Source organism: Lissotriton vulgaris, chromosome 8 (genome assembly GCF_964263255.1).
Source record: "Lissotriton vulgaris chromosome 8, aLisVul1.2, whole genome shotgun sequence".
Taxonomy (NCBI): Eukaryota; Metazoa; Chordata; class Amphibia; order Caudata; family Salamandridae; genus Lissotriton; species Lissotriton vulgaris.
This window is the reverse complement of record NC_141696.1, coordinates 654,855,226-654,868,574: the sequence shown is the minus strand read 5'-3', so window position 1 is coordinate 654,868,574 and position 13,349 is coordinate 654,855,226. Positions and strand designations below refer to the sequence as shown.

Genomic DNA, 13,349 nt, shown 5'->3' with positions numbered 1-13,349 from the left:
CCTTTATTATAGCCAAGCATAGGCAGATGTTTTCTGTACTGTTTTATTCAGAAAAATAATTTGTCTCAGTATTAGACACTCTCAAAAAAGCCTCATTGCTCTGAATTTGCCAAGATGTTGTTCCCCAAACAGATTTAAAATCAATAAAAACAAAATTTGTTTCAATCAGATAAAACCATATTTGCTGGCAAAAGTCATGCATGGTCTGTGAATCCATCCGATAAGCATATGAAACCACAAACTTATTTGCAAGAATGCTTCAGAGACCACTACAAGCGGAAATTGACCTTACTAAGATTAGGTTCATTTTCAAACAAAGATCTCACCCCAAAATGGCTAAAGACCTAGCCATCCCTGGACTGCCGCCTCTGTGGCAACGGAGCCGAGTCACTACTACATCTATTATGCATCTGTCCGGCACAACATAACCTAAGGACGTTACTTTTAAGGCCAATCCTAAGAGCAACTCAAATCCGGACTTGCAGAGCGGCCGTCATAAAATGCCTTAACGGCTCTTCAGTTCAACTGTATTGTAACACCGTCAAACTTTTGTCCTTAGCAGCACTAGAACTAGAAAAGGAAGAATAAGCATAAAACCTTGGAAGGAATGGAACATCAAAATAAGAACCAGGCAGCAGGGTATAAAGTAGCCGGCCTTTTGTCTATTTTAGACCTGTTCTGTACTCCTTTTCTTCCAAAGACTCTCTTCTCTATGACAAGCCCTAGGCACAAACCTGATCTAATCAGTAAATGTTCTCGGATATGAAACTAAAGTGACTTAAGAAACTGGACAGAAAATATGCATAGCTGTTTTGCACTTTGCTCCCTCTCCATTTTCCGTTGGCATTAACACTTTAATTTCAACAGAAAGCATGGACATGTTTACATCGCTGTTAATGATAAGCCGCTGCTTTCCATTTCCATCCCACACGAGGGTCACGATAACTAAAAATGTTTTAATGTAATTTTTATCTGTAGCGGAATGATGACGTTTTCATTATGGTGGTATGTTCAACTCTTTTTATGATTTTAACAGATCAAATTAAATTATTTGTTGTATTGTATTGTATCGTATCAAATCAATATTGTATTTCCAAAAGTCCCAACCCAGTACAGACAACTGGGAAACAAAGGAAGCCAAATAAATTAATTTAGTTTTGTCACCATATTTTTCTTTGTCAAGGAAGAGGAAAGTTTAAAATAATAAAACACTGGGTCTAACGGGGTTGTTACCAGAAACAAAATATGCAAGCTTTCGCAGGTACGTGTTTTAGCTACCCACTGGTGGTTTTGGGCAATGTTCCGATTGTGTATAATTAAAAACTGTTTGTGGAGTACTATCTATGTGTAAATATTGATGTGCATAGTTAGAACAGAACATTCCACCATAACTAGTAGTTCTATTACACATTTCTTCACTTTCACTATGATATTATAGCTCAGATAGAACAGACAAACAGATTTGACATCCCAATCAGACAAGCTTATAATGCCACCAAGCAATATTTAGAAAAATATAAGGGACCTGTAAACTCTCAGTAGGACCCAAAATATCAAATGGGACTTTATCCCAAACAATGACAGCCTGGACAAGAAATGCATAAATATTCACTAGGGGCTGGATTCTTCGCACTTTATGTGATTAACAATGAGGAGTCAATACCTCGGTAACTAGTTTGACAGCAGATCGTGTTGGGATCACAAATCCACTCTAAACATAAAGGAAAATAAATTTAATCACAATCCAAACGTAAATTCATGGTGGAACAAGGCATGTCTGTTTAAGCCAAAAAATAAATTCACAAATCCCACGCAATTGTGTATCTGAAAAATCTAAAGCAAAGTCATTGAGGTGGGCAAAATAGCCAGAGGCTCTCTGTGAAAATCAGGATCATAATTGGGTAATGTAGAACTGGTGGATACCGCCAAAGGTGGATCATAATAAACAACTTCTTTGTTATTAATGGTAGTCGAAGACTGTGAATTAACATACATTATGTGTATAGTGTTGGTAGATGTAATTGGACGTAGCAAAAGTTCAGTGTCTGATGTCTGCCGCTGGGAAGTAGATATTTCAGTATTATTTAATGCTTGGAAAGGGATTCCCTGTATGATAGTGAGAGGAGACGGGTAACTACCCAGGAGCCCTTGTGGCCTACTGTGTCAAACTGGCCACATAGTGTGGTTTTATGAGATCTATGGACCCAAATCCCTTGTGTTTACAACCAGCAAGGGGTGGCAAAAAGTACTGTTTGGGTACCTTCGACTACCAGGACTGGCACCAGTGCTCTGTATGATTGCCAAATTCCTTTCTGCTGGCAATCTTTTCTTGAACTAGATCTCCAATCTTTGGAATCCAGACAGGAGTTGCTGGTAGCACCTTTACTTCTCCAGTGGCAAAACACTGTTTGTCTGAACGGTCATCTGGGAAGCGTTTCATTTCCTGTAAGACAGCCAAATGTTCACTGATGCCAAAGGCGTATCCACGCCAGTATACCAAAGATTATCAAGGTTCGTAACCCACATATGGAGGCCAAACAAGACCTCATAGGGAGTCCAGCTGTCCAAGGATATTCTAGGCAGAGTATATAAAGCTCTCTGGACTACATACGAATGATGGATCCAACTACGACCCGAACTTATACTCTAGCCGTTAAAGACCGTTTTAAGTTACGATTTTCACTCTCTGCCATCAAATTTCCCTCAAGATGATATGGTTAGGAACAATGCATAGCCACACACAGGGTGCCCATGGTTTTCCAGAGAGTTCGAGAGGTAACGCAGGTCCCTGGTCCAAGCAGAATGCAGCTACTGCATATGTCCAGATGAAGACTTACAAATCTTTATAAGAGTTTGAGCATAAGCTGATCACTGCAGCCATATCCAAAGGAAAAAGCATAGTTTAGAGACACGCAGGGGTCGTGATACACACATGACAAGGGCTTGTTTGAAACTAGTATAGGGGTCTGCGGTGGGAGTGTTAATATGGATGCTATTATTTATGGACAAATGTCACAGCTAAGGACATATTGCTTGCTCTATTTGTAAAGACCTGGTCACCAATAGCGTTGCTGTAGTAGTAAAAATGTAGTGGCCACACCTGCATCAGCAGAAGCTAACCCCTCATGAGCAGCTATGATCAATTCTTTTATGAGGTCTTAATTTGGGATAAATCGATCCTCCAACCCTAGAATATGAGCAAAATTAACGTTTGGTGCACTTAGTAGGTTGCTGGATATTATTTTAGGTAATGGTAGTTAATGGAGTGCCAGTGCATGAAGCATTGACAGCTACCAAGATATCTCCATCCAGGCTCATACGAGAACGAGTAATCGCAGCAAAGGCAGAAGTCTTGACTGTTATCTTTGTGACTTCATCAGCCAGTGAATTCCCAGCAACGTAGATTGGTAACTAATGTATGAATTACATGAGCCAATGGCAGACATTCTTTCAAACGTGCCACCTTTCCCAAAGGCAGCTTGTGCTTGATAATATCCCTTTAGAAATTCTGAATCCATTCAGGTGCCAATAGTACAAGTGCTCATTGAGACTGGACACAATAATTAAAATTGCATGCTATTAGTGTAGGGATTTTAGGGTCGGTATTTTCTAGTGCCAGTTTTAGAGCTGTGAGTTCTGCCAGCTGTGCAGTGTAATCACCTAGTGATTGTGTACATGTTTTAATAGGCTGGATGCCTCTGGCCCTCATCCCCACCCCCAATGCTGCGCAAGAGGCAGCGTATTGATGCTCATTTCCAACTGCTGCCTGGGCAGAACAATCAGTATAGACTATAAAGTCACACTGGTCAAGAGGCAAAATGTCATGAGGCACATGTTGGCCCAATTCATATTGTAGGAATTCTTATGTTTGTAGTGTAGAGTTAAAGACATGGACTACATCAGTAGCTGTTAAGGAAGTGACACATTGTATTCATTAGGATGTAAGGCTTTTGCATTAGGAACGTTGGCCTTTGAATCAGCCTCTAAGGCTGTGATGGGAGTCAAAACAATTATGCATTTTACTTGAGTCAATGATCATTCCTTTATAACAGCAGTCTGCACTTCATTCAGTACTTTTTTCAGAAGTTGGAAAAAGTTTTCTGCAGTGTAATATAAATGTGATTTATACGTGAATAGTACCATATCACCTTCACTGAAAGTGACACGTGTAGCCTGTGGTAACCGCAATTCTGCTGATCACCAAGTTTGTGGTGGTAACACGTGTGTGTAAATGTTTTGATGCAAGCATGTCACTTTGCAGTGATCTTAGAAACAGTGTGTGTTCTGGTGTCCCATGTGTGCTTGAAAAGTCTGGACATATGAAATCCTAAAACTGTTTTACCCGTTGTGCATAATCTGGTGAGTATGTTCTTCGAGAAAACCCAAAGTGATTGTAGCTTTTTAATTGTGTTTGGTGGTTGTGGGAATGCACCACGAAAATGTGGTGCTAGGCTTTTGCTTTCGTTTGATAACTCTTACCCCAAGAACACGACACTGAGATGGTTAATTTTAGTTTATTTTGGAAGTTGAATTTGTAGCCATTTTCAGCAAATCCCATGACAATGCAATCTACTCAGGCTAGATGTGTGTTTAAATCATCACCAGCAATGTATAAGTCATCGACATGTGACCATGCGGGCAGCGGGACTGCCGACTACTAGTCGGGGGGTCCGGCTTCCGCCACGGTGCTGGTCAGACTTAAGTCCAACTGACACCGTAATCAGGTCCTAAGTCCAAAGGTAGAAATCTTGACTGGGTGAAGATACCAAACGTTTTCAGACCATGGACTTGAAATCTAACCTCGAGTTTTCTGACTGTGGATGTGAAATCTGACTTTTTCTGATTGGAGCTTTTCCCAAATTTACAACACTAGGCTTACAATCATTTAATGTCACTGCCCATGATGTAATTTCTACCTTCCCTATATCTATGGAAAAAAGTTCCTACCTAGTGACTTTGTTTTCAGAATGAAATGTGCCTGCACTCTAATTAAACATAGTATTTAGTAAACCAACAAATGTCATCATTTACAAATAAGCCACACTATTAAGGATAAAAAATACCACACACCTCTACAGTAACATACCAGGCATATATTACTTATTGGGCTGATGCCTTTTTCCTTTAAAATTTTGTGCTATGCTCAATAAAACCAAAATATTGTCTGTCACGTTTTATTTGAGTTGAATCCTAACCAAACTAACAGGAGGGGTATACCTTCTTAAAACTTGAACTGCCTACGGAAACACAGGAGAACAAAGGAGTACATAGGTAAACTATTAAAACATGAAGTTAAATTAATAATTTAAAGCATCACCACTTACGCTCCTGACTTTATGATTATAGAAGTTGGAATGTCAGCAGTGTGTTCTTCTAGATTGGCAATTTCACTGTGAAGGCATGGTGGCAAAGTTGTAGCAGTACACTTGGGAAACATTTCTAACTCTGGAATGGCACCATCCTAAAAAAAACAGGTTAAGAAGTACAAAATGCTGATTACAACATTCAGGAAAATACATCTATTTATCCTATGTTCTATAATACATTTTGCCTTATATTTCAGTCATAACCACCAAAAGCAGTAGACAATTTGAGTCAAACCCAACAATGCCACAAATCGTTTAAAGACCACAAGCTCAGTTGGAGAACTCTGCAGTGACAAACACAACACCCATGAAGGTACTGGACGACCATCTGCCCTTTACTGAGGACAGTGACACCTACTTCCGCAAAAGCTTTGATACACAGTCTTATGATTTTGCCCTACATGCCTTCAAATGTTGTCTACAATTTCCAGTGTCTGCATGGAAGTGCTTGGACCATTCATCTCCGGAAACTGAGTAATAAGCTCATAGATAGATGGTACCGATTTATTATACCAGAGGCTATAATCTCTGGAGCACATGGGTAAGCTCATAACCTTCTTTCTCAACATAGATACCGAGATGGCTCTCTCATCTTTGAAACTTAAATTAAGTCTAATTCAACTTCTGCTACAACCAAGCTTATCTTCTTCACACACTCACCGGATGGTGGTAAAAACAAAAAGTATCCTCAAAGTGTGCCCAAAGTAAATCTATAACACTTCAACAAGGGGTCATAAAATGAAAGCATTGAGTAAACTTCTGCAGAAAAACAGTGGTGCTTAAAATGGGTCATTTATTTTGATGCAGAGTACATATTTTTATAATCATCCTTTTTAAAATTTTAAACACGTTTATATTATTTTATTAACAAGTCACAATAAGCATATGATACTCAAGTAATATATTAACCTATATCAAGTGACAATGTAAACACTTCACAAACATCCTATACCATGCTGACATCAGTGTGAACATCTGCACACCCCCATAATCCCATGCTCACACACAAGTAAACACATTTATCACTAAAATATATACTACTGGTCATTCACTTCTTCATCTCTAATCCAGACCCTGTTACAGAAACTATGAGGTCAATGTTAGCATAATGGCAAACCTAGATATCTTTTCATTAGCCCAAACCTTCTCCCATGTTTGAAGATAACTCTACCCAATCAAAAAGCCATCTCCATGCCCATGAACCAATCAATTCATCGTCTTCTGCCTCAAAACACAGACCGCGTATTGCCCCAACTGCATATTACGTCTCATTTAGCCAGCACTACTGTCATGCAGCACAAATCGTCAGGAACACATCTGCCCACATCCACAAACGCGTCAGATGCAGGTTATTTTTATTCACACCTCAAACATAGCCTATAAGAACAAGTTACTTACCTTCGATAATGATGTACCTGTAGGAGACATAGGTTAGTTATAGATTCCTTACCTTTGAATTACCCCCAGGCGTCAGACTGGACCTGCAGAATTTTTCTTTTAGCAGTCATGGGGATGATGTTACGGTGTCTACTTTCCATGCCAGAACCGCAGAGCCATGCAAGACACTGACCAATGGTTCACATAGTTAGGGCCTTGAAAGGGAGTGCTTATCCCTGGAAGTCGGCTTGCAGAACAAGGAGGATGGGTGGGGCGTAAGGAATCTATAACTAACGTAGGTCTCTTGCAGATACATTGTTACCGAAGGTAAGTTACTTGTTCATCTGAAAGTTACTCCTTACCTTAGAATAGATATCCCAGCAATGCCAACCCATAGGTGGGTGTGCGAACTAAGTTCGCACCAGAAAGTCCTGGAGAACAGAACGGCCGTAGTAGCCATCTCTCCAGACTTGACTGTCCAGGCAATAATGATTGGTGAACGTGTGCAAGGATGCCTACATGGCTACCTGACCGATATCAAGGAGTAGAAAATCCACACCCCAAAGCAGTAGTAGCTGCCGTTGCCCTGGCGGAGTGGGCACGGAGGCCCACTGGGGCTTCCTTCTTTGCAAAGGAGTAGCAGATTTTTATGCATAGGAAAACCCATCGAGAGATGGTGTGTTTTTGTACAGCCAGACATTTCTTAACCCCCACATATCCAACAAAGAGTTGAGCATTCACCTGGAAATCTTTTGTGTGGTCTAGGGAGAAGGACAGCGCATGTTTTGGGTCCAGACGGTGGAGTCTCTCCTCTTTCTTGGAAGGGTGCCGAGGTGGGAAGAAGGTCGGCAAAGTGGTGGTCTGTCCTTTATGGTAAGAGGTAACCACTTTCAGAAGAAAAGAGAGCCTTATGCGAAGAACTACTTTGTCCGGATGGAGAGCAAAAAAATGGGATTTGGAAGACAGAGCATGAAGCTCACTCACTCACTCACTCTGCCAGCAGAGGTGATGGTGACAAGGAAAGTGGTCTTCAGAGTAAGGAGACTGATAGAACAGTTATGTAGCGGCCCAAAGGGAGCACATATAAGGAATGTCAAGACTAGATACAAGTCCCACTAGGGTATTATGAAAGGAGAAGGAGGGAAGAGAGGAGTAATGCCCTTTAGAAATCTATTTACAACAGGGGACTTGAAAAGAGAAGGCTGATCAGGAAGGCGAAGAAAGGAAGATATGGCCGAAAGGTAGTCTTTAAGAATGCCCGGGCCTGTTGTGCCAAAGAAAGTATATACAAGAGAACCTCCGAAAGAGGGGCAGAAAGGGGATCCACAGCCTCTGCTGTGCACCATGCCACAAACTTGATCCATCTGCAGGAGTATACCGTCTTAGTGGAGGGACGACTGGCTGCCAAGATGACATTACAGGCTTCAGGAAGAAGACCAAATTCTGTCAACTGTTGCCGCTCAATCTCCACGCAAGGAGGTGGAAGCTGGACAGGTTTGGGTGGAGGACCCTCCTCTGCTGCTGCGACAAAAGATCCTCCTTAAGAGGCAGTCTGATCGGTGGATTGTTGGCCATGCTCAAGAGCTCAGGGTACCAAACTCTTCATGCCTAGTCCGGAGCCAAAAGAATGACTTTGGCGTGGTCGCGCTTGATCTTCTCAGCACTCTGGGTATAAGTGGCACAGGCAGAAAGGCGTACAGAAAGCCGCAGTTCCACTTGCGACGAAAAGCGTCGCCGAGAGAGTGCCGCCTTGGAAATTACAACGTGCAGAACTGCTGATATTGCGCGTTCTCTTTGGTGGTGAACATATATAACAAAGACACTCCTCGCTGCTGAAAGAGACCTTGCACCACCTCCATTTGAAGACGGCATTCGTGATCCATCATGCACCTGCAGCTGAGTTAGTCCGCCCTGGTGTTCAGAGCACCTGCCAGATGTTGAACCACCAGAGATATGTCCTGATGTTCCAGCCATGTCTAAAGGCGAAGAGCCTCTTGACATATGGTCGACAACCCCACCCTGTTTGTTGTAGTACCACATGGCAGTGGCGTTGTCTGTGAACACCTGCACTACTCTTCCTTTGAAAGAAGGAAGGAATGCCTTCAGTTCAAGACGGATCGCCCGGAATTCCAACAGGTTGATGTGGAGATGAGAATCCGCTGGAGACCAGAATCCGCTGGAGACCAGAAACCTCTGATTTCCACCTCTCCCAGGTGGCCGCCCATCCCAGAAGTGACTCATTCGTCACTACTGTCAACTTTGATTGGAGAAGGGAGAGGGATCTGCCTCTGACCCAATCCTGGTTCTTGAGTCACCACTGCAATTGATGTGCAGTCCCTTCCGAGGTATGGACGATGTTGGAAAGATTCCCCTGATGCTGCGCCCACTGGAACTTCAGGTCCCACTGCAGAACCTGCATATGCCATGATCCACCAACAGGATGCAGGAGGCCATGAGGCCCAGCAGCCTCAGGGTCATTCTCACCCGAAATCTGGGATAGAGGCTAAAACATCGATATCATAACGCGAATATCCTGGACTCGCTGCTTGGGAGGATAAGCCCTAAACTGCGCTGTATTCAGAATTGCTCTGATGAAAAGGAGCTTCTGAGAGGTAATCAGGTGTCGAATTTCAGCACGTTGATAGTGAACCCCTGAGTAAGCAGGAGGTCCGCTGTAGTCTGGAGGTGGGAGAAGACAGCCTACGGTGAGCCCGCCTTTAACTTCCAGTCGTCGAGATAGGGGAAGACTGGAAACCCTGATCTGTGCAGATGAGCTGCGACCACCACCATCACATTTGTGAACACCTGAGGGGAGCTGGTAAGGCCAAAAGGGAGCACAGTAAAGTTTAAATGCTCATGGCCTATCGGGAACCGTAGGTAATGCCTGTGGGCTAGCAGGACTGGGATATGGAAATATGCATCCTGCAAGTCCAACCCTACCATCCAGTCTCCAGGGTCGAGGGCAGACAGGACCTGAGCCAACGTGAGCATCTTGAACTTCTCCTTCCGGAAGAAGCGGCTGAGGGCCCTGAGGTCTAAGATAATATGCAGATCTTTGTCCTTCTTGGGGACCATATGAGAGTCTCCTGATGCACAGTCGGGAGCTAGTTGTGTTGCAGCTATCTGAGCATTTTTTTGCACAATGTTTTTAAACTACTGAAGACTGTTGGGGCTCTGCCAACAGCTTTGTTTTTATATTTGCACTTCCTTAAAACCTCCCGCAATCCCGTTTACCGGATTAGGCAGTCCGGCACTGGGAACACGGGTCCGCCATCTTGAGGGTGCTATTTCACATCTTAGAGAAGGCTAGAAATGAATCCGTAAAGTTGGGGAAAGACAAAGGTATTGTCACCTGGAGATGTCACTGCTGAATGTCAGATCACTGATCAAACATAGCACAGAGAGTGCTCTATTCATAGAAGGCGAAGACATTGAAATAGCTTTTATGACGGAATCCTGGATGGATAATGCCTCTGGTCCGGACCTGATTAAGGCGACTCCGCTTAATTTTGTGTGCTATACTCAGAATAGGCCAAATGGAAGAGGGGCCGGACTTGCGGTGATCTACCACTCTTCCATTATCGCCTCCTTTGGCCCGGGAGAGGTGGAAGGCTGCGAGGAGTTACACTTCTCCTTCCGCTTATCTCCCCAGCACACCTTCCAAGGTTAACTTGTTTATAGACCCCCCAGGCCTCAGAGCCCACTTTATTGAGAAGATGGGCAAAATCATGGAAACAGGTATTATGGCGTGCTCATTTACTATATTAGGGGATTTTAATTTCCATCTGGAAAATTCAGTAGATCCAGATACAGTCAAATTGCTAGACGTGATAAATTGTGGTAATTTAGCGCAACGGTTGGCAGAGGCGACTTACCAGGCAGGACACATTGGATGGTATTTTTCCCCATAACCCACATTTACAAATGACAGGTATTATTCCATTAGTATGGTCGGACCACAAAGCTGTGATTTTTAATCTTAACATTCCCGAGCGCCACCCACAAAAAACAGAAAAAAAAGAAAACTGGAGAAAAGAGCGTGGAACAAAGTAGTGGCTGAGGATTGGGGTGATCTACTTAGTAAGACCATATTAACGCCGCCCGCAAATTTAGAAAAGGCTACATGCTCCTATAGTTGCTGTCTAGAAACAGCAGGGAACAAGCTTGCCCCTATAAGAAACTTTTATCCTACGAGAAGGCAACCCTCCGCTCCTTGGGTCACACAGGAACTCAGGGAAAAGAAATTGAGTTGTAAACATCTGGAGAGAAGATGGAGAACGGACTATAAGGATAGTGACGAGGAGAAGTATAAACAATGTCTCGCAATTTATAAACAGGAGATCTATCAGGCTAAGTGTTTATTTTATTCCTTGAAGATGTACAGAGGTACCAATTCCGCTAGGGAACTATTTAACACAGTCACCAGTCTCGCCAATACAGCGGCTATTACTACTACACCCAGTCAGGCGCTCTGTGAAACCCTGGCCAGTTTCTTTTATGCAAAAGTGAATACCATCTTCTCTGCTTTCACCAATGTAATCCCGAAAAGCATAGAGAACCAGACTGCAGATAACCTATTTAAAGAAAAAAAAGGGACAATTTTGCTCAGCTTACTACCACTGATACTGTCAACCTCCTGATGCAGGTGAAATCTTGCTCGAGTCCCGACACCTATTTTTAATGTGATGTATAAAGAAGGTTATTACCCGCTGGACGGGAAAAAAACTTCCATACTGCCTTTATTAAAGAAACCGAACCTAGATACCAAAGATCATAATAATTTCAGGCCAATATCAAGACTTCCGGTACCAGCGTAAATAGTCGAGAGACATATAAATATGCAGCTTAGCCAGTTTCTGGAATCCACTCAAGCTTTTGACCAAACGCAGTATGGCTTTCGAGGGGGCCACAGTACTGAAGCAGCACTGTTGAAATCCACCGAAGAGGTTCCGATTATTATAGATCAAGGTGGCAAGGCAGCTCTGATTATGCTAGATCTCTCTGCAGCATTCAACATGGTCCATCACGATTTGCTGATGGACCGGCTGCAGGAGATTGGCATTCGGGGGAAGCAGACAGACTCTTAAGATCTTTTCTGTCGAACCGGAGTCAGCAGGTGGTGCTGGGGGGATTTGCAACAGACCCTTTTGCATTGCCATGTGGGGTCCCGCAAGGGTCCTCACTCAGTCCGACATTATTTAATATATATGTATCCTCGCTGGCACCTCTTATTCGATCCTTTGGCTTTAGTTTCACGACATATGCGGATGATACGCACATTTTGGTGTCTCTTCTACCATCTGAGTCAAAAGGTACGGCTCGCCGTTTTAAAGAGTGTATGAATGCCATAGGTCTTTGGATGGCCCAAAATTGCCTAAAATTAAACTCTAGCAAGAAGGAGGTGTTATGTTTTGGCAATGATCCAAATTTCTGGACACCAGAATGGTGGCCAGATACTATGGGCCCTCTCCCCGCCCCAAACAGAAAGTTTAAAAACCTAGGCGTATGGGTGGATCAGAAGATCACATTTAAAGACCAGATAAATGCAGTGACCTCGGCCACGTCTTTTTTGCTCAGGTCCTGTAAGAAAATTCTGACATATTTACCCATAGAATGCTGAAAAACAGTTATCACCTCCCTCACCATGTCGAGGCTGAACTACTGCAATAGTCTGTATTTTAACATGCAGGAAGTATTGTTGCAGAGGGTGCAGCTTCTGCAGAATGCTGCTGCCAGACTGGTGTTGGGCATCCCAAAATACGCCCCTGTAGCTAAAGAAATATGGAAGCTGCACTGGCTGCCAGTTAGGAAGCGCACCCGGTTCAAGGTGTTGTGTCTTGTTCATAAGGTACTCTATGGAGCAGGACCAGCCTATCTAAAAGAGCGGTTGTACTGGTACATTCCTAATAGACCATTACGCTTATCTGATGCCAAACTGGTCCATGTGCCATTCGTAAAAAAAGCCACATGGTTAGGCAAAAGCTTTGTGATTAATGCACCCAGAGCCTGGAGTCAACTCCCCCTGTATTTGAGAGGTACGTCGAATCTGCTGACCTTCCGAAGGGCCTTAAAGGCCTGGTTGTTTGCAGACTAGCGTGACTCTGGGCATATTCCTAAGGCGGTTTCACATAGCGCCAGTGGCGGGTGTGGTTATTTACGGGCCGCCGCGTCCCTCGTGGTCTGCTCTGCTGCTCCCGAGCCAGCGCCCACACAGCCCCCGCAGAGCGGCTTCAAGGCGCCTTAAAGCCGCTTCAGGCCGAGCCCTACAGCGCTCCGTCTGCCAGAGATCAGCGACTACCTGGCATCCTGCGGAGGCACTGATTCCCATATAACGGGGCACCAGTAACTCTTGCCGCAAGCATCCGACTGGCGTGAGACGCAGAGTAAGGGAAGCTTGCTACACCGTCCGCCGAGGCTGGCGCCTGGGAGACGGTCGGCGCCTGCTGCTTCAAACGCAGTACACCGGGCCAAGAATAAACAGGTACTCAGCAGCGTAGTGCCAGGGGGTGAAAACTCTGTGTGTAGCGCAAGATCAAAGGCCACACAGCAGGGGTCGACAGGAGGAAACAGCCTGTGCAAGTAATGCCCTCCCCTCCAGCTAAACGG

General features: G+C 43.9%; 1 protein-coding gene across 1 annotated transcript in view; it reads right to left on the bottom strand.

The window, feature by feature from the left end:
- Positions 1-13,349, bottom strand: part of CRYBG3 (crystallin beta-gamma domain containing 3) — a 1,124,543-nt gene that overhangs the window by 1,008,560 nt on the left and 102,634 nt on the right. The window contains exon 6 of the mRNA XM_086936146.1: positions 5,325-5,461. Coding sequence (XP_086792272.1) covers positions 5,325-5,461 — 137 coding nt within the window. The remainder of the gene's footprint in view (positions 1-5,324; positions 5,462-13,349) is intronic.